Below are 22,279 nucleotides of genomic sequence, written 5' to 3'. Positions count from 1 at the left end.
CTGACTCCAACAGACACCTTGTGGGAATGCACACACCGCTCGAACTCATGACCCCAACAGAGAACTTAAGGCCACAAGTAAGTAACGGATCGCTGCCAAGGCCAAACTAGCCACGCCAATGCCACCAACGGAGCCTCCCCAGCGCTCCGCCCCTGCTGGCGAGAACAGGGGCAACGGCGCGAGAAATCGCTTTCTGGTGAGCTCCGCCCCTTCTCTTTCTTTGTTTTCCTGTCCGACGATCTCGCGGGAGTTAGGCGACAAATCCCGCGAGCGCAGACCTGGGGCTGGCTCTGCGGCTCTCGCGATATTTGCGCGAGCCTGCTTCCTTCTTTCCTCCCTTGCCAGTCCGCCTGTCTTCCTCCCCCTCTTCCCTGCCCGGCCTCCCCCTTGTTCTCCCGCTGGCCCCCTCCCCGCAGGGATAATATGGTCTCCGGCGATGGACGCCCCAAAAGCAGGTCAGTTTCGGGCCTCCGAGCTGGGTCTGGCAGTTGGAAACGCGCGCTGTCTAGGCGCCGAATTCCTTGCTTTTCTCGCCTGGAGTCGCTCGGCAGGCGCCCAGGCCCTCGGGGCTCGGGTTGTGCTCCCCTCAGGGCCTGCCTGCTGGGCCGCCCTGTGAGCCTAGGCCGCGGAAGCTGGGGCTCCGGGTCCTCACCCTCTTGCGCGACCCCCGCAGGGCGGGCCGCCCCACCGCTGGCCTTGACCAGCACCCCTCTCTCTTCGGTGGCCGCTGCCTGCTGCCAGCGACTTCCTGGCCCCCGTCAGCAACGCCAGGGGCAGGGAGAGGCCCACCATCTTCCCCTGCCCGCCCCCCCGTTGGCGAGCGATGAGGGCGGGGGCCTGCGTCTCCGTGTTCGGGTCTCACGCAGCTAGATGTTGATTCCACGGTCCAGCCTCAGGCCCCTCAGTCTCTCTGTGCCTCTGGAAACCGAATGCGGGGCAGTCAAGGTTGAACATTGGTCAGTCAGTTCTCCGACCATTTATTGCAACGCTGTCTCCTCCCCCGTCCACCTCCCTCTACAAAAAAGAAAAAAAAGAAAAAAAGACTATTTGTTCTGAAAGTGGGCTGTGCTTATGTTTTCTCCTTTTGGATGAAAGCCTTAATGTTGAGGGTCCTGCCCACCCACCGCTATGAGTCTGCACAAAAGATCTGAAGGTTCTTTTCAACCTCAAGGCTGCCTCCCCGCCACTGCCCCCTAGAATGTTGGGAGCTGAGGCACATTCAAATGAGACCTCTGGATCTTTGACGTTGTAGTTCAGCTTCAATTCGTGCAAAACCAGAAGGACTTGTCTCTTTCGGGGAGAATATGCTAATTTCCTAGATATTCTGTTACTTTTCAGTACTACGCTCTGGTAAGGACTTGAGAAGTTTTTTTGCTTTGGTTTATTGAATGCTCTGTAAAAATCCGTCTTTTGGTTTTTATTTTTAATCAGTCCCTCTAATGTTAATTGTGGAATTCACAAATTCCTGTCTCTGCAGTTTTCAAGACATGTCTTTCCAAAACGTCCCCGTGCATTATTTAAATCATTCTTATTGTCCCTTTCCAGGTTTTCTTCGTTACATTTCAGGAGTGAATTATCTTACTAGTTTTTACTTGACAAATTATGGTTTAGAGCTGTGCTGTCCAGTGTGGTGGATACTAGCCCTGTGTGACTTTAATCAAAATTAAATAAATTAAAAATTCAGTTCCTTAGGCACGGTAGCCACATTTCAGGTGCTCAATAGCCACACGTTGCTAATGTCTACTTTACTGGACAGCTCAAACATAGAATATTTCTACCATTGCAGAAAATTCTATTGGATAAAGCTAGTTTCCAGGTATTTTCACTTGAATAAGATATTTTGTTGCTGCGTTTAATGAAAATATATATATTTTTTCAGGATACGCCTTTGAGTACCTTATTGAAACATTAAATGACAGTTCACATAAGAAGTTCTTCGATATATCTAAACTTGGAGGCACCAAGTATGGTAATGTTGCTTTACATTTTCTTGGGTTTGTTTAGTCTCTAATGATGAAAATGCATTTGTCAAGCTGAGCTGAAGAAATTTTAAATGTATTTCCACCATATTGTAACAGGTACACCCACACATACCTATACCATTTTAAATACTCCTCTTGAGACAATTTTTGTTCAGGGAAGATGTAGGCCCATACCTTAACTTCTCATTTAAAAATCTAAGTTAATTAAGGACTATTTTTTTTCCTCAAAGAAACCAATAATGCAGTTTTCAAGTTGTTGTGAAGACGGGGGTCTTGCTATGTTGCCCAGGCTAGTCCTGAACCCCTGGGCTCAAATAATCCTCCCGCCTCTGCCTCCCTAAGTTTTGGGATTATACATGTAAGCTACTGCGCCTGGCCTAATGTGATTTTTAGAAGAACCTGACTGACTGATTATATTCTACACCAATTAAATGTATATTTTACTTTCTCTTTTCTTTTTTTTTTTTTTTTTGAGGCAGAGCCTTGCTCTGTTGCCCAGGCTGGAGCACAATGTCATGATCGTAGCTCATAGCTCATACAGCCTTGAACTCCCGGGCTAAAGCAATCCTGCCTCAGCCTCCCAAGTAACAAGGCTTACAGGTGCGTGCCAACACACTTGGCTAATTTTTATATTTTTTGTAGTGATAGAGTCTTGCTGTGTTGCCCAGGCTAGTCTCAGATCTCAAGTGATCCATCTGCCTCAGTCTCCCAAAGTATTGGGATTACAGGCATGAGCCACTGTGCCTGGCCTGTTTTACTTTGTCAAATGAACAATGCCCACATCTGTTCTTTCTGCTGTCTGTTGAATAGGAATCACCAACAGGACCCATTGATTTGAGTTGTTCTGAAGTATTGGGCGTGGTTTGCCCCAACCTCCACACCTATAGTTTTGGCAGACATTCTCATTCACCTTATCAAGGTCACACCTTTCTCTGTGGTCTCGGAAGAGTGAATGTGGGTGACCTGTAGAGCATTGAATGGAAGTTTTGGCTTTACTGACAGTTGAGTAACTTTCTCAATTAGGCCAATAAAGAGACCTGTTTAGAAGACTGATTATTCTTTGTGAACTTTTCCATGACAGTGACATGAAAAGGTAAACTGAATGCCACATCTGTTGCAGTCAGTTTTGGAAGGACTTTTTACCTTTTTTTCTTGCATTATTTAAGAAGATTGTTCTTTTGATTTTTCTGTAGATTTTGAGGGATTTAAATATTCTTCACTGCTGTGTGCAATAGTTTTTGTGTATTGTGAAAGACAGCTATTTTGGGGTATGTTAGAGAATCCCCATTTTAGAATTAGGTTGTCATTTAAAAATAAACAGTTTGCCAAAATGAGAGCAATATCCTTTACCTTGCATGTGTAGCTGCAGTGATTTGTGTTGATATGTTTGTTAAAGGAGGTTGGTCATTTTCTTAATGATGTATGTCTTTCACATTAATTTTATCCCTTCACTGATGATGAGTTTGCATTAATTTTGAAAAGAAAACAGCTGGATTGATTGTTTACAAGAATAGTCGTTTTAGTTCCCTTTTACTTCTCCAAAATAATCTAGTGATCCTGGCTTGGAAGTCTTTTAACCCAGATTTCATAGTTTAATAAATTAAAGGAGCACATGTGATGTTTTGAAAATTGAGTATAAATACTTTCTTTGTATAATCTGTAGAAATGTGCTTACTTGAAGATGACCTATATTTCTCAAATTTAAGGAATCAGTAGGAAACTATCAAAAACAACTGTAAAATGCATTGAAAGGGAATGATTGATAATCTGAAAGTTAAATTTTCTCTGGGAAATAAACTGTCATGGGAATTTGTACGTAACTGTACAGAGTACATGTATACTTAACATAATTCCAGGATTACCAGTTTTTATAACCATGATAAATACAATAATAGAATACCTGTGAATATAAATACTTTCAAAACAGAAAGTTGGTTTTTATTTATGTGGGGTCAATACCCTGGTTTTTATTTTATTTTATTTTACTTATTTTTTTGAGACAGGATCTTGGTCTGTCACCCAGGCTGGAGTGCAATGGTGTGATCTCAGCTCATTGCAGCCTCTGCCTCCTGAGTGCAAGCGATTCTCCTGCCTCAGCCTCCCAGGTAGCTGGGACTATAGGCGTACATCACCACACCCAGATAGTTATAGAGACAGGGGTTTTACCATGTAGATCAGGCTGGTCTCGAACTCCTGACCTCAAGTGATCCACCCACCTCAGCCTCCTAAAGTGCTGGGATTATAGGAGTGAGCCACTGTGCCGAACCCCTCCTGGTGTTTCAATAGAGTGATTATTATGAGAGGTTATTAAGTAATAAGTAATTTCCTAATAAGGAGTAAAATTTGAAGAACTGACTTTGAAAGAAAGGAACTTAGGTAGGAAGTATTTGGTTGTTTAGCCTTAGAACAAAAAATTCTTACTGCATTTTTAAAAGGAACAGATTGAATTGCCTCCTAGACATATCCCTACAAAAAGACATTGCTTTGGTAGTCACCAAGGTTCACAGCCAGTCTTCTCTGCCTCCATTCCACATTTTGATGCCTGCTAAGTTGAGAATGACTGTTGTAATGAGTAACAATTAATGAAGGGAATGGATTCTATCCCTCATAAATGTTGCAGAGTAAAGATAGTTGAGAAACATAGTTCTAAGCTCCATGCTAACCGTATTAGGGATGCCTACAGCTGCAAGGAACTGAAAACTTGCTGTCCAATGACTTTAAGAAATAGGAGTTTATTTTTCTGACGTAACAAAGTGTGGAGATGGGCAGAATGGGGCTGTGCAGCACCAATCTCAGCAAGGATCTGGGCTCGTCCTTTCTTCCCATTTTGTTTTTATTCTTTTGGTTGCACCTCAGGCATTATGTCCATGTTCCAAACAGCTGGAGGAGCAAAACAAAAAGAAAAACCCTCTCCAGGGGCTTTTGCCTCTTTGGCCAAAGTGTCAGTGGCCACTCTTAGCTTCAAGAAGGCCGAAAGATGGAATAATCATGGTCTTCTATTATCCATGGGGGATATGATCCAAGACCCTCAGTAGACACCTGAAACTATAGATGGTACCAAACCGTGTATATACTGTTTGGTATATATTTTTTTCCTAGACATACATATCTGTGATATAACTTAATTTATAAATTAGGCACAGTAGAGATTAACAATAGCTGGTAATAGAACAGTTATGACAACGTACTGTAATAAAAGTTATGTGAATCTAGTCTTTCTCTTTCAAAATATCTTATCGTGCTGTTCTGCAGGTAACTGAAACCACAGAAAGCCATAGATAAGATGGGGTACTGTATTTTACAGCTTTTACAATAGAGAAAGGAAAGGGAGAAGTGGTTGGGAGTGGGTTGGTAAGTGAACCAGACTAGTCTATGTGCGTTACCAACCTGATGCCTTCTCTTATTCTGACTTTAGATAGAGTTCAACACAGATTATTTGATTTCTGCTTTTTTACTGCTGTTTTATCCTTTCGCTTACCAGATTTATACTCAAGGTACCTCTATGGAAGTGGGCACATCTGAGACATTGATTACATTTTGATCTTATATCATTTTGCTTGTGCAGAATCTTTTTTTTTTTTTGAGACAGAGGGAGGCTCGCTCTGTTACCTAGGCTGGAGTGCAGTGGTGCGATCTTGGTTCACTGCCACCGCCATCTCCAGGGTTCAAGCGATTCTCATGCCTCAGCCTCTCAAGTAGCTGAGACTGCAGGTGTGTGCCACCACATCTGGCTAATTTTTTATTTTTAGTAGAGATGGAGTTTTGCCATATTGACAAGGCTGGTCTCAAACTCCTGACCTCAAGCAGCCCTCCTGTCTTGGCCTCCCAAAGTGCTAGGATTGCAGGCATGAACCACTGCACTTAGCCAGTTGTGGGGAATCTCTTTAATATTCTGGAGCTGGTTGTCTGGCACTACAATGCGCTGACTAGAAACATGTCAAAATCTAGGTAGTCTAAAAAGGTAGATTTTGAGTAACTCTTAAAAAAAATTTTAAAGATAGGGTCTCACTGTCACCCTGGCTGGAGTGCTGTGACATGATGATAGCTCACTGGAGCCACGAACTCCTGAGGTCAGGAGATCCTCCCGCCTCAGCCTCTCGAGTAGCTGATTTGGGTGACTCTCTTAAGTAGATCTCTGAATTTGAAACTATTGCTATTTTTAGGGAGAGGAAAAATCAATGTTGTCTCCATGTATGATGGAGGACAGTCAACACCAGAGAATTAAAATGAACAGCATAGTGGAAACATGAATGACTATCTTGAATGAAGGGGAAGATAGTAGAGAGACTGGCCTAACTGGAGTGAAAGGTAGTTTTAAGATAGTACCTGTTACTGGGCAACAGGGCCTCTGGTGGTGTAAAGCCCCCAGGCACCCTTCTTTATCTCAGGTCATCTCATTCACTCTTTCTTTTGTCCTTTATGTCTGCTTGCTTTTTTAACCACAGTACTGCTTAGTCCTCCAGTAGAGTGTGACTTAGTGTCCAAATCCTACCTTGTAGCCTTTGAAAGAAAATCCTGTATTTAATTTTTTAGGAGAGTTTTTATCATTTAGAAGAATCACAGAAAGACAAGAACATTGCAGATGGTACAGAAAGTCTCATTTTTATGTGTATACAAAAGTATATGTAAATATGCTACTTTTAATAAAAATAGAGTATATGTTGTAACCCTTTTTTTCACTTAATATATCATGAACATCTTTCCATGTCATTGAATACAGGTATCCGTTGCCATGTGAATCTATTTGGTTTCTCAGTCACGGAGCATGAGTTCAGGTAGAAAGGGATACCTGTACTTCTCTACAGCTTCTAATAGCTGCACAATACACAATATTGCCTGTATGAGTGCATTATGGTTTAGTTAACAGACCTTTGAATATTGAAGCTGATAGTAACTTTTCTCTATTTATAAAGCTTTGCATGTGTAATACTTACATTTTTGTGCAAACTTGTCATTATATAGAATTGTTGGGTTGGAAGTATGTTATTCCCTCCACCCCATCACGCACTTTTATTTTTATACTTTTACTATTTTCTGTTGGTTCCAGTCTTTTATTTTTTATTTTTTGAGACAGAGTCTTGCTCTGTTGCCCAGGCTGGAGTACAGTGGCACAATCTCATTTCATTGCATCCTCCACCTCCTGGGTTCAAGTGCTTCTTCTTCAGCCTCTGAAGTAGCTGGGATTACAGGTCGATGCCATCACACCCTTATTTTTTTGTATTTTTGGTAGAGACAGGGTTTCGACATGCTGGCCAGGCTGGTCTCGGAACTCCTGGCCTCAGGTGATCCACCTACCTTGGCCTCCTAAAGTGTTAAGATTATGGGCATGAGCCACTGTGCCCGGTCTGGTTCCAGTTTTTACCTTGGACTATAAGGAACAAAAACTCACTCAAGTAAAAAGTAGGTTGCAGTTTCCAGACATCCAAAGACAAAGGAAGAAAGCGTAGTCAAGTTTCAGGGAACCAGAATTTCTAAGCCAGAGGCAGTGTTCTGTTTGTCACTTGAAGGCTGCCTTGTTTCCTTATTTTTTGTTTCTTTTTGAATATCCAGTCTTCCATCTCTACAGCTTAGTTTACTTACTCATTTTCGTATAATGCCCAATATGGCCACTGCTGACCATTCTTGTATGTTACAGCTAGATTACCAACCGGTTAAGACTGTACCTCTAGGTGACTCTTGTACTTGTTTTGTTTTTTTCCTCAGGGTCTTGCTCTGTTGTCCAGACTGGAGTGTAGTGGTTCAATCATGGCCCACTGCAGCCTGGACCTCCTGGGCTCAAGTGATCTTCCTGCCTTAGTCTCCCAAGTGGTTGGGACTATAGGCACATGCCACCATGCCTGGTTAAATTTTAAATGTTTTGTAGAGACAGGGTCTCCCTTCGTTGCCTAGGCTGGTCTTGAATCCTGGCCTCAAGCAATCCTCCTGCCTTAGCTTCCGAAAGTGCTGGGGTTACAGGTGTGATCCGTTGTATCTGGCTTACCTGTTGTTTTAACCTATTTTGACTGCACTTGTCAGGAGTCTGTTGCTGGTCCGGTTATCTTGCTGGTAGAGACACAAATCTGTTCATCTTTTATGTGGACTTTTGAAAAGACTGGGTTGGGTAGGCAATGAAATAGTTTGCTTGTAATTTGTACACATAGTACATAACTTTCCAAGGATTACCTTTACCTGACATTATCCTACTAGTCCATGTACAGCCATATATTTATCAACCCTCCACATTTCAAATTTGCTTTTATTGTCAATTCCTATTCTAGATTAGGCCCTTTTGGTTCCAAGGAACAGACACTAGCTCGAGTGAAGAAGGATTTATTGTAATGATACAGCACTCCCCAGGCCAATGAAATATGGCTGTCTCTCAAGAAAATGGTGGTGGCCCAGAATTAAGAAAGTTCTTTATTATTTTCTCTGAGGAGCTTCAGATTTCTATCCTGTTCCACTCTTCTACTTCCTCTACTTCACTATAAACAGTCCCCCTCTGCCCACTCACTTTTTACATGGCCTCAAATGGCAACCTCAGACCCTAGCTTACCTCTTAACACCTTTCCGGTTCAGTCTCTCTGTGTCCTGATTACACATTTCTGATAGGTGAATCTAATTGCCCCAGTGTCTCCTTTCTCACAAGACTTGTGGTCATCAGCCTGCCAGAGGATTGGCTTTTGCTTCGCTGCTGTAGCCAAGGAGGCCACAGGCCACTGAGAATGGTAGCAGTTTGGATAGGCACCACGAAGGACATCTGTTGTATTATGTTAGCAAATAATGCCAGTCTACATGCTTACCAGTAGTGAATGAAAAGAATATGTGTTTCTGAACTTTGATCAATAGTAGATAATGTTTTTCTTGTTGGCTCAATTTCTGTCAGTGAATGAAGCGAAGAAAAAAATGTTTTTTCTTCTACATTAAATTGGGGGGTTTATTGTGAAGATTTGAAGGAAATACGGAGATTGAGGGGATCTGATTGTGTGGTCAGATCAGACTTTTTGTTCCCTTCAGTAGGCATGTGTAGAGCCCATGATTCTGACTGAGCTGATTTTCCCTATTTCTGCTTTCCTTTCTTTTTCTTTTCCTTTTTTTTTTTTTTGAGATGGAGTCTCACTCAGTGACCCAGGCTGGAGTGCAGTGGGGAGATCTCAGCTCACTGCAACCTCTGCCTCCCAGGTTCAAGCGATTCTCCTGCCTCAGCCTCCTGAGTAGCTGGGATTACAGGTATGTGCCACCACACCTGGCTGATTTTGTATATTTAGTAGAGACGGGGTTTCACCATTTTGGCTAGGCTGGTCTCAAACTCCTGACCTCAGGTGATCCTCCTGCCTCAGCCTCCCAAAGTGCTGGGATTACAGGTGTGAGCCACCACTCCTGGCCTAATTTTTTTTAATCTTTTATAGAGATGGGAGTCTCCTGAACTCCTGACCTTGGCCTCCCAGAGTGCTAGGATTACAGGTGTGAGCCACCATACCCAGCCCATTATTCTGCTTTTCTTTTTCTCTTGGTTCCTCTTTTGTTTCCATCTGTTTTCTGCCTTCTCCCTAAGTCAAGTTCAAGGTATCACAGAACGAGACTGAGGCAGGCTATTAGATGTGGCATTTGTGCTTGGCTATTCCCTATGCCACTGGCCAGACTCTAGATTGGTTGTCTGTTGGAAGGCTGGCTCCAGGTCCCAGCCATTCATGACAGGGTGGCAAGGCTACCTGGAGCCCACTAGCAATTGGTGTAGAAGAAACTTTTTAGAAAGAGGGCTGTGGTATAGGCATTCTGAGGACCTGCCAGTACAGGTGAAAAAACAAAATCTTATGCAGGAATCTGTTTTGTTTTTTGCTTCCTCGGACTCTGTCAATGGCAATATATGTATGTATGTAAGTATGTGTTTATTTGAGACAGTCTTGGTCTGTCATCCCAGCTGGAGTGCAGTGGCATGATCTCGGCTCCCTGTGACCTCTGCCTTCCGAGTTGAAGTAACTCTTGTGTCTCCGCCACCCGAGTAGCTGGGATTACAGGTGCGCACCACCACACTCGACTGATTTCTATGTTTTTAGTAAAGATGTGGTTTCACCATGTTGGCCAGGCTGGTCTCAAGCTCCTGGCTCAAGTGATCTGCCCGCCTTGTCTTCCCAAAGTGCTGGGATTACAGCCATGAGCCACCGTGCTGGGCCCAATGGCAATTTGTTTAAAAAGAGAAAAAAAAAAGGTCAGAGTTTGTTTATTTATTTGAAGAGACAAGGTCTTGTTCTGTGGAGGTCAGACTTTCTTTATTGGAAATCATCCCTATCCTGCCTGGTTCTGGTTAGAGACAGAAACACTTCTTTGCTTCTAGTCAGACATGGGGATGGGTTAGTCTTGTTGCCAGGCCTGATGTGATTTACAGGGCCTTCTAGAAGGGCTTCCTAATCTTTTCTCCAGGCCCCTAGCCTTCAGCAGGGCTAGCTTTACCCTGTAGCTCTGCTGGCTGGTTCCTGCTGTGGTCTTCTAGCCCCCCTTTCCCAGTCTGGACTCCAAAAATGCAGTCTCTTTGGGGGCTTTTGGCAGGCCTAGAGAACCTGTGGCTTCAGAGTCTTTCCCTCTTCCTTCAGGCTGATGGGTTTCTCTGTTACATTTAGTTATCTAAAGCCTGCTTACCACAGTACTGATATTCCTCATGGGTAATTTCTTCACTACTGCTTGAACTTGGAATTTTCCGTTTTTACCAATAACAAAACCCTTTTACTTCACTCTGCTGCTTCATGATAAGCAGGGAAGATAGTTTTAAATCTGCCGTGTGCAGATAATACAGATAAGGTTAAAAATCTAAGTAATGTGTCTAAGGTCACAACATATCTTCTAGGTGAGGAAACTTATCCTTAAACTCAGATCTTCTGATTTCAAGACCAACACCTTTTCTCTCCAATGCCATGCTATTTCCCAGTTTAGTAATGTCAGTAATAAAAAATCATTTTTTTTAAGTATTTGTTGAGTATGTATTTATCCACTTCTATAAGCTCTATTATACACTTGGCCAAGGTCCCACAACTAATTACCATTACCTACTAAGTGGTGGAACAGAAGCATGAACAAAAATCTTGATTCCAAAACCTTGTAAAAACCTATTACAGCAGGGGTTGCAAGCTCATGCTTATAGGGACCAGAGAGGCAACATAAACAAGTGAAATACTTTGCTGGGAATTGTGTGGCAAACAGGAAGGCGCATGTCCTATATAGAGTAGGTGCTTACTAAGTTCCAGCAGAAGTATATGGTTGGTATTGTAAAGTGTTGTGATTGAAAGACCTGTGGTTTTTTAAATGTTGGCAGTTAAATTTGAAATGTTAAAACTCTGCAGAACAAGCAAAACATGTCTGCAGGCCAGCAGACATGAGACAGTTTGTGACCTCTCTACTGAGAGATACACTTTATTTTCTAATCTTTGCAGCAGCTATTTAGCCTTGAATAGTAGAATCTGCAGTCTTGGGAGCCTTGGTTTGCCTTTCATCAGATGCTTCCCATATACAATAGCAGACCTCAGCATTTTTTTTTTCAGCGCCTGAACCACCTATTGGATCTTCTACTAAGTAACTGATCAAAAGGATATTTATTGTTACCAGATTATTTCAGAAGTGGGATAATATGAATTACTATACTTAACCAGTTTAAATACCAGCATCCTGGTTCCTCCGTGGTGTTTTTAATTACCTGTCCTTAAAGGGTTAGCTTTATGGATTCATAGAATTCTAGAAATTCCTGATTAGAAGAGGCAGGCGTAATCTAGTCCTTTTTTTTTTTACTTGTTGCATGAGTCTCTCAACAATACCATTTAATTCATTCAGCTAATATTTATTGAGTACTTGTATATTTATAGCAAATGAAAGATGGCTAAGATAGTATCTGTGCTAAAGAAAACACACGATTTAGTAATGGGGACATAGAAGGAAAATATGCGTAAAGTGCGGTACTATGTTGTAGCAATTTGGGTCTAGCCAGGAGATAGAAACCACGTAATAGGTTAAACAGAGGAAGTTTAATATACATAATTATTAACTATGATAAGAATAATTGTAATACAGGAAAATTGTATATAGTACTGTAGGGTTAAGGGAGAATACCCAAGGAAGGACAAACTTGGAAGAGGTTCAGAACTCACTGGAATAGGTGTGGGTTGGCTCACAGATAACAGAGAAGTATATTGGTTTTGGCCAGGTTGGAGCTGATCTGGAGTTGCTAGGTAGGCAGTAGGCCACCCTCTGGAGTGCAGGCAGGGGATCTGATGATCAGAAACTAGTGGTGTGGGCATGCGTTGGGAAAACAGATGCTGGTAGGGGGCAAGAGCCCTTCAGAGCTCATAGGCCGTGTTGGGGCTTGCAGAAGGAGTGACGGCTCAATATGTGACCTTTGAGGCAGCTTACAGATGGAGTCCACGTGCTGTCAGAGCAGCAGGCCTTCTTTACAAGAGTGCCTCAGTCCAGGTACTGGCACAAGCAGGAGGCCTTCAAAGCGTACAGCTATATAGGGACTCCGGCTCCCATGTTGAGAGGGCTGTGGTGATATTAACACATTTGTATATATTTGTGTGTGTGTGTTTTAATATACACTGTAATGGTGTCCACATTTGGAAGTTCTGCATAACTTGATGAACTCTTATTTCTCAAAGACCAATAATGTAATGAGCAGACTGGTAGAAGCTTATTTCATTCAAATATTGCTCTGTTGCCCAGGCTGGAGTGCAGTGGCACAATCTTGGCTCACTGCAACCTCTACTTCCTAGGTTTAAGCGATTCTCCTGCCTCAGCCTCCCGAGTAGCTGCAATTACAGGTGCCCACCCACCACGCCTGGCTAATTTTTTGTATTTTTAGTAGTGACGGAGTTTTACCGTGTTGGCTGGGCTGGTCTCAAACTTCTGACCTGAGATGATCCACCCACCTCGGCCTCCCAAAGTGCTGGGATTACAGGTGTGAGCCACCGTGCTGAGCCTTCATTCACTTTTGAGAAACTTTTTGCCAAATATACACATTTGAGTAACCATAATTTGTCAGTTCCTTCAAGTGAAAAACTGTTCTTTGAAAAAAAATGGCTTAATTTTAGCTTGCAACTCAATCATACAAGAGTTTTTCTTCAGGCGACTGATGTACTTTGGTATTGAGTAGAAATGTTGTATAAATATATTTCATTTTTGTCACACAGAATATTAAGACTTGACCTCAGCAGTTGAGATTTAATAAAATTAAGTTTTTCTGCTTCTTAGGGACATTTTTAAGTGAAACTGGTATTTTGTGTGATAATAAATAATACAAGTACTACAGGTTGAGTATCCCTAATCTGAAAATCTGAAATCTGAAACTTTTTGAGCACTGACGCTCAGAGGAAATGCTCATTGGAGCACTCTGGATTTTTTTCTTTTTTCTTCTTTTAAGATGGGGTTTCACTCTAGTCTCCCAGGCTGGAGTGCAATGGCACAATCTTGGCTCCCTGCAGCCTCTGCCTCCGGGGTTCAAGCGATTCTCCTGCCTCAGCCTCCCTAGTAGCTGGAACTACAGGCGTGAGCCACTGCGCCTGACAGGGTTTCACCATGTTGGTCAGACTGGTCTCAAAATCCTGACCTTAGGTGATCCACTCACCTCGACCTCCCAAAGTGCTGGAATTACAGGAGTAAGCCACCACACCTGGTGGATTTTGGATTTTTGGATTAGGGATACTCAACCTGTAGTACAATTTGGTGCCCCTGCTTTGAGTCCCGCTAAGGCATCAGCAGTTTAGGACCACATTTTGAAAATCACAGTATGGTGTTGGAGGCACCCCCTGAGGAACCCAAGCGAGAGATGATGTAGTAGTGATTTGGACTAGATTTAATGGTGATATTGATAGAAGACAAAAAGATGTGGGAGAGAGGCATTGAGGAAGATGCCTCATTGTTTTGGCATGAACATCTGGAAGGATGGTGGTGTGGTGCTATTTACTGCTCTAGGAAATGGAAAATGAGGTGATGATAAGGGGAAGGAGCAGAAGGGAAGTCACTGAGTTCAAGTTTAGGTACTAGTGAATTTGGGAACATACCAGTATTAAAGTAAACATGTTCGGGAGGAACCAGGCATGTGGTTTTGGAGCTTAGAAGACAGACTTGGACTACAGAAAATATTTTGGAATTATTAGTGTAGATGTAGTGATAATTGAAGCCATAGGAGCAATTGTACTCCCTGGAGGAAACAGTGTAAAGTAAGAAAAAAAGTGAAACAGTGTAAAGTAAGAAAAAAAGTGGGTCTCAATATGAACTCTGAGGAACTCCTACATTTAAAGATCAGATAAAGGAGTAGAGGTTAAAAAGGAAAATAGGGCTACCTAGAAGTGTTAAGAACTATAAAGGCTTGACATGGTGACTCACGCCTGTCATCTCAGCACTTTGGGAGGCTGAGGCGGGAGGATCTCTTGAGCCCAGGAGTTAGAGACCAGCCTGGGCAACATAGACCTCTATCTCTATTTTTAAAAAATGAAAAAGAACTATAGAGGATCTAAAATTTTACCTTCCTTGAAAGTTAACAAATTAACCTGACATAGTTTCCTGTGTGTTGGCAGGAGGCACCTGACTCCTGGATCCGAGACAGTGGATAGTTTATTATTCACAGCAAAGCATTATCCTTATTACCAGTATTTATGTTGGTTTCCCAAGCTCCAGTTGCTACAGGGTAATGTTGAAGAAGGCCAGGTAACACCTGCACACACAGGGGTTGTGTTACAGAAAAGGAACTGTGGCTTAGGAAACCCAAGTCTTTTATAATGGGTAGTAAACATGCCTGCTCTTTGCTCCAGAGCGAGACGCTGTCGTGTATTTGAAGACTATTCACTATATAGACATCTCTGAAAAAGTAGTCTGGAACAAAGGCAGTCATTGCCTCTGTTCACAAGTCTTGAAGAAATGTGAGATGGGAGACATGGAAAATTGTCTTCCAACAATATGTTAGAAAGAAAACTGGAAGATGGTGCTGTGGAATCCAGTAGAAAGAGTGTTTCAAAAAGGAGGTAATTAATAGCTCTGTTGAATATTGCTACAAGGCTGTTGGACTTTAGCTAGACCTGCTTCATTTGTGTTTAAGGATAGAAATCATATAGATTAGGGCTAAGGTGAATGGAAGGTAGAAAAGTGGGCACTGAAAATACAGAGAATTTGAAGAAAGCAGTACTTTTGTTGTCAGTTGGGGCTAAGAGCTATTTAAATATTGATGGGAAGAAACCAATTGAATTGCAAACCAGTTTGCAAAAAAAGGAGAGAGGAAATGATGACTCTTGGGTCCTAAAATGGTTAATGGAAATAGGATGCAAAACTCCTATAGAGAAGTTATCATTTAGTAGGAGGAAGAAGTCTGCAGCTCCCTTAACTGGTGAAAGGGTGAATTCAGAGGCAGCGAGGCTTGTGGGTATAGTAGGAGGAAGTTGAGAGGTAGGAACTGTTAGTTTCTGTTTATCAGTGGGGTAGGAAGTGGGGGTAGGTCCTGTGGAAGATAGAGATTAAATTTTAAGGAGAGTGGATGAAGATAAGAATTAATTGATGTGGAGTGCGGGAAAATAAGCAGATCAGAGAAACATTAGGATTTCTGGGTGAATAGTGAAGACCTGATTGAAGTTATAATCATGTATTTACATGGGTACCAGTTTCTCTGCGTTGATGTTTTAGGAATTTTTTCCTCATTGTTCTTCCTCAACATAAAACTTAAAACCACAACAAATTACCATTCATACCTGTTAGAATGGGTACTGTATAAAAGACAGACAATGACAAATGTTGAGGAGGATATGGAGAGATGGGAAGCCTCATACACTGCTAGTGGGAATGTAAAATAGTGCAACCACTTTGGGAAACAATTTGGCAGTTTGTTAAAAAGTTAAACATAACTATACCATGTGGCCCAGCAATTTCATTCCTAAGTATCTATCCAAGAAAAATGAAAACGCTTATTACACAAAGATTTTCAAATGATCTTAGCAGCATTATTCATAGCCGAAAGTATGTCCTGCAGTGGGTGAATGAGTAGGCAAAACTTTGGTATACAATGGAATACTATTCAGCAGTAAAAAGAAATTGACTATAGATACCTGCTACAATGTGGATGAACTGTAGAAAGCAGGCTCAGTGAAAAAAATACAGACGTAAGAGACTTTATTTTATGATTCCATTCATATGAAATGCACAGGAAAGGCAAAGAGTAGATTGGTGGTTTCTTGGGTTAGAGAGGAGGGGGAGAGGAATTAACAGTAAATAGGCATGAGAGATCTGTTGAGATGATGAAAATGTTCTAAAACTGATCTATGATGTTGATTGTACAACTTGGTAAACTTAACGTTACAAAAATCCCTAAATCATACACTTGGAAAGGATGAATTATAGTTTTAAAAAAGAGAATAGTGCTTAAGCAGGGAGGTGATGTGGAGTGGACCAACTGCGGGAGTGGGGTGAAAAAAGAACAGGATTGGTGTTTTCTTGAGCAAATGGGGTAAAAGAACAAAGAGGATTAGTGTAGGGTTTGGGGATGAGAGATTGAACCACATTGACCCTAACTGCATAAGTAAGGAAAGCGTGGATAGGCTGGTGCCTACGAGTAAGGAGAAAGTCCCCACAGTATTGAAGAACAGGTGTGGTAAGAGTGGGGATCAGAGAGGTTCTGAAGTTTAGGGAACTTGCAAGACGGTATAGTTAGAGCATAAGAGCGTATGTAGAGGTGAGATGGCGAGAGAAGGAAGGAAGAAAGGGAATAAATGGGCCTTCCTGAACTTTATACCAGTTTGAAAGTGGGGATGTAGAATTAATATTGTTGAAAAAGCAAACCAAGGCTGGACATGATGTCTCCTGCCTTTAATCCCAGCACTTTGAAAGGCCAAGGCTGGAGGATTGCTTGAGGCCAGAAGTTGGGAGGCCAACCTGGGCAACATAGGGAGTTTCATTTTTATTAAAAAGAAAAAACCGGAGCATGTGTTCATTTTTCACATCTGCTAGTTTACTCTCTTGTTATAACTCTTCTACTGGAATATCTACCTGTAGGTTTAATTTAAGGGTTAAATGGAATAATTTATATAAAGTACCTCTGTATCTGCCCCTTAGTCTTAAATAAACAACTGCAGATGTTATTGTTGGAAAAGTTGAGGAAGAAAAGCATATTTGTTATCTATTGCATAACAAATTAAACCAAAAGCAACAATAAACATTTATGACAGTCACAATTTCTGTAGGTCGGGAATTTGCAGTGGCTTAGTCGAATAGTCGTGGCCCAAGGCCTCGCTCACATGGCTGACAGCCTGGCGCTTCCTGATGATGGAGAGGCTTCAGTTCTTTTCCATATGGGCCTCTCCTCAGTGCTGCTCAATAGTCTCATAATAGGCTGCTGACTTTTCACCGAGTAATCTAAGAGAGGAAGGCTGAAGCCAAAATACTTTTATAGCCCAGCTTTGGCAGACACACTCTGTCATCTCTGCCATACTCTATTGAGTCAGACAAGCAGAACTGATTTCAGTACAGATTATATGAGAGCATGACTATCAGAAGGCAAGTATTATTGGTATCATCTTGGAGATTGGCTACCACAGGGAGAAATAAGACATTTTGTTTTTGTTTTCAGAGAGAGTGGTATATTTATTCATTTGCATCTTCCCTGGCAGTAGGTCTCTAGTCTTTACTTTTGCAAATTTAGACAAATTTGAGATCGTTAGTGCTTCTTCATGACAAAATGTTGAGTTAACATTTGTGGGGCCAAGTGTGGTGGCTTATGCCTGTAATCCCAGTACTTTGGGAGGCCAAGGTGGGAGGATTGCTTTGAGAACTCCCTGGGCAACATGGCGAAACCCCATCTCTACAAAAAAAAAATTACACAAATAAGCTGGGCATAGTGGTGTACGCCTGTAGCTCAGCTACTCTGAAGGCTGAGGTGAGAGGATTGCCTGAGCCCAGGAGGTCAAGGGCGCAGTGAGTCATGATTGTGCCACTGCACTCTAGCTTGGGCAACAGAGCAAGGCCTTGTCTCAAAAAAATAAAATACATTTGTGATTAGTGTTTTCTCATAGCACTCTTGATAATTGCTTTTTAATTTTTGAATAAGAATTTTTTAAAACCCTACTTGTTTAGTTATAACTAAAACAGTAGCCTTTTGCCCTGTCCCCAATTTCTACTCCCCAGAGAGTACTATTTTCAATTCCCTTGACTGTTTCTTCTGGTAATTTCCTCCATGTTGTTAAATTGCCCTTCTTATACTACTGTTTCTTGATTTTCCAGTCTTAAACTTTAGTAGTTTTGTACTGTGAAAATGGTAATTTGACACTTCTTCTGTGTATTTATGCAACTCATAATTTTTGGTGGAGTCAATGTTCAGCATTTATGTTATTGTGACTATAAATGTTCTTAGTGCATGTGGTAAATGATTGTATCTTATTTCTTACATAACTTTGTATTTTTCCTGGGATTATTGGATTGCCTTTTTTTGTTTACTTAATATTCTATGTCGTTATGAATAAATCATCTCTGAACTCTCCAAAAGAACTAAATTCCTCCTCTTGGTATAATCATGTAATCTATGGGTTATTTTTTTTTTCTTCTGTTGGTGACATCCTATCTGGACTTCATCTTCTGGTCCATCTGGGACCGATTGCATTGTAGCTTGCATAGCCGTTGTCGTAGAAGAGTCTGCGCTCTCTTTGTTTTGGAGACTTTCTAAGATTTAGTGGTTTTCTATTTTTTGTTTACTCTCGGTTTTATAGAGTGTGTCCTCCACTAGCTTCCTAAGAAAGGATGCCTGAGAAATACATTTTTGAGACCTTGCTTGATTGATAGTTTTCCTGTGTAAAAATTTCTTGGTTGGAAATTATTTTCATTTGGAATTTTGAAGGCATTGTTCCATTGTCTGCTAGCTTTTAACACTCCTCCTAAGAAATCCCAGGAAATCCTGATTTCCTAAACTTTGTTTCTGCTTACTTTTCCCCCATGTAGACATTTATAAATTTCAGCTGTCTCTATTCTGCTCAATCCATTACTAGTCATCCATCTAGTCATACTCTGTTTTTCAAAATTTTGTTGACTTTGCCTCTCCCTGTCACTTTTTTTTCTAGTGGGTTTATAACTTTTATAAACAAAAAATATTCCTGAGATTGTTTTTCCATAATAATTATCTAAATAAAAGGTTAATCTTGTATATAATTTCTGTGATAATATTTTCCTTCTCATTATCTCCAAATGTTCTATTAAAAAAAATTTTACCCTGTAATTCCCCTTGGCTTGGGGGACTTTTTATGTTTCTGATTGAAGTAAAGATGGAAACTAATACTGGTTAAATGCCAACTATTTATTGTACTTTGAGAGCTTTACATGCACCAACTGGATAGATGAGGTAGGAAAGATATTCTTCACATCTCTGTTAGGTATCTGACAGTCCCATTTTAGTGAGAAAATGTATTAACTTAGTCACTTTCCAGAGGTCATACCTGTAGTAAATACAAGCTTTGAATCTAGTATTCAAAAAGGATACTGTAGTCCTTTTTCTACTTTACATACAGTTTTATGAGTCTGTGTGTGTGAAAAATTTCAAACATTGAAAGTAGGGAGATATACAACACTGAGAGTGAACCCTAATGTTAACTGGAGTTGGGGTGATTGTGATATGTTGATACAGGTTCGATGGTAAAAAATGAACAGCTCTGGTGGGGAATGTTGATAGTGTGGGAGGCTATGTATGTGTAGGGTAGCGGGTATATGGGAAGTCTCTATACCTTCCTCTCAGTTTTGCTGTGAACCTACAACTGCTCTGAAAAAAATTAAGCATATCATTATGTTGGCCAGGCTAGTCTCAAACTCCTAACTTCAAATGATCCTCCAGCCTCGCCTCCCAAAGGATTACATGCTAGGATTACAAGCATCAGCCACCGCTCCCAGCTGGTCATCACACTTTCGCAGAGGTGCCTTCACCACTCACCCCATCTAAGGGTGTTATCTTCTGTCCTGAACCCTACTCACTTCCCTCATAGCACCTTCTACTGTTTCTAAATATTTGTCTGTTTACTTGTTTATGGTCTGAATCTCCCAGTAGGCTCCAGCTTCATAAGAGCAGATACCACATCTCATTTGTTCACCTAGTGCTGGAACATACTAGAAAAGTGAACAAATATATTCATTTTGTTGTTGTTTTTTGAGACAGGGTCTCACTCCCATTGCCCAGGCTGGAGTGCAGTGGCAGGATCAGCCTTGACTTCCCATGCTCAGGTGATTCTCCTGTCTCAGCCTCCCGAGTTGCTGGAGCCATACCCGTGCGCCAGGACACCTGGCTAGTTTTTTGTATTTTTAGCAGAGATGGGGTTTCCACCATGTTGACCAGGCTAGTCTTGGATCTCCTGAACTCAAGCAATCCTCCCTCCTTGGCCTTTCAAAGTGCAGGGATTACAGGTATGCACCACCATACCTGGCCAATAAGTATATTCTTAATCGGGAAAAAATGTAGGGTGAGAATAGTCTTATAACCCACCACGTAATTGTCAGCCATTTATCAGCATTTTGCCAATCTTTTGTTTCATATATTTCACTGGTTTTTAACCTGTATTCTTCCACATATGTAGCTGATATATAAGAGGACTTCTAAAAAATCACACTGCCATTGTTATTCCTAACAAAATTAAGTAATCCCTTAATATAATCAGTTTTTTTTTTTTTTTTTGGAGACGCAGTCTCACTCTGTTGCCCAGGCTGGAGTGCAGTGGCAAGGTCTCCGCTTATAGAATTCAGTGTAGAATCCGCTTCCCGGGTTCAAGCAACTCTTGAGCCTCAGTCTCCTGAATACCTTGGATTATAGGCGCATGCCACCATGCCTGGCTCATTTTTGTATTTTTAGTAGAGATGGGGTTTCGCCATGTTGGTCAGGCTGGTCTGTAACTCTTGACCTCAAGTGATCCACCTGCCTTGGCCTCCTGAAATGTTGGTATTACAGGCGGTGAGCCACTGAGCCCATCCACTTAATAAAATCTAAAACTGAGTTCATATTCAGATTTTTCTGGTTGTCTCAAAAATATATTTTTACATTTGGTTCGTTGAAACAGTATCCAAATAGGGCCAACACATAGTATTTGGTTGTTATGTCTTTTGTCTCTTTTAATCTTTAATAGTCCTCCTCTCCTCTTTTTTCATGCCATTTTTGTATGGAAAAACCTAGGTTCTTTATTCTGTAGAATGTCCCACATTCTAGCTTTGACTGATAGCTTCTTTGGGGTTTCATACTTCCCTACTATCCCCCATGTTTCCGGTTAACTGGGAGTTAGAGCTAGAGGTTTAATTAGATTCAGGTTTATTTACATCCTTGTTTTTGCAAGAACACTTCTTAGTTGGTACATGTAGTTTTTTGTTTCATCAGGAGGCAAATAATATCTCTGATCTCTTACTTTTGGTGATGCTAAGTGGGTATGAGTGTTATCAGCTTGCAAGTTCCCCATCCACATAAATCCTAATGATTTTAGCGCCTATTTGTGACCATTATCTAGATCCATTATTTCATTAGGTGTTGCACATTGGTGATCTTTCAAATTACATCATTTCTTCCACATTTACCAGCTGTAATTCTTCTATAACAAAGTACTCTTCTCTATTTGGTTACCTGAAGTAAGGAAAGATAATGTTAACTATTGATTTTCCCCCTTTGTCAGTTTTCAGAGTAATGAGTTGATACCCTAGCAGCTTTCATTGGTGATCAGTGAAAGGTTAAGAGTCATTATGAACTAAGGGCTATTTATATATTTGATGTATTTTGGTGAATTATAGTTATTACTCATTTTGATGCTCGAATTGACCCATTAGTATCCCTATTAGTCTTTGATAACTTCTTTGGTTTCGGACACTGGATATCCCAGGCTCATTTTGTACAAATCCTTCTCCAGACTAGAATCAGTCATTTCTCTGAAAAAGTGTTCTGTTGTGTGTGTTTAGGAAATAGTGTTTAGAAAAAACAAACAGTTATTAAGGGTTTGTTACTGTTGGGTTGTTGTTATTCTGGGCATTTTCAGTGACAGAGCTAGGAAACACCTATTTTTTAGGAAGAGAAAAATAAATCATAAGTTCATATCCATGTTTATAATTGAAATGTAAGGACTTTTTTTTTCTTTAACTTGGCTACTGTGACTTTTTTCCCCAGATTTTAAAAATAAGCTTCATTAAAAAAAAAATTAACATGCGCTATTGGAAACTGAAAAACACAAGAAATGAGGAACAAAATCATCCACAATCATAAGCAGTTTGACATGCCCTTCTAGGTCTTGTGTGTGTATATACATGACATCCAATTTTATGTGATTGAGATCATACAGTATGTATCATGCTTTTTCACA

The 22,279-nt window shown here is 41.1% G+C and overlaps 1 protein-coding gene across 1 annotated transcript in view; it reads left to right on the top strand.

Moving 5' to 3' along the window:
• Nucleotides 1–280: 280 nt before the first annotated feature.
• IREB2 (iron-responsive element binding protein 2) overlaps nt 281–22,279 on the top strand; it is a 63,859-nt gene continuing 41,860 nt past the window's right edge. The window contains exons 1-2 of the mRNA XM_011938416.1: nt 281–455; nt 1,880–1,969. Coding sequence (XP_011793806.1) covers nt 437–455; nt 1,880–1,969 — 109 coding nt within the window. The 5' untranslated portion in view covers nt 281–436. The remainder of the gene's footprint in view (nt 456–1,879; nt 1,970–22,279) is intronic.

This window comes from Colobus angolensis, unplaced genomic scaffold, assembly GCF_000951035.1.
Source record: "Colobus angolensis palliatus isolate OR3802 unplaced genomic scaffold, Cang.pa_1.0 Scaffold172, whole genome shotgun sequence".
NCBI classification, from domain to species: domain Eukaryota; kingdom Metazoa; phylum Chordata; class Mammalia; order Primates; family Cercopithecidae; genus Colobus; species Colobus angolensis.
The sequence above is the reverse complement of the archived record's forward strand: the minus strand, read 5'-3'. Positions and strand labels throughout refer to the sequence as shown.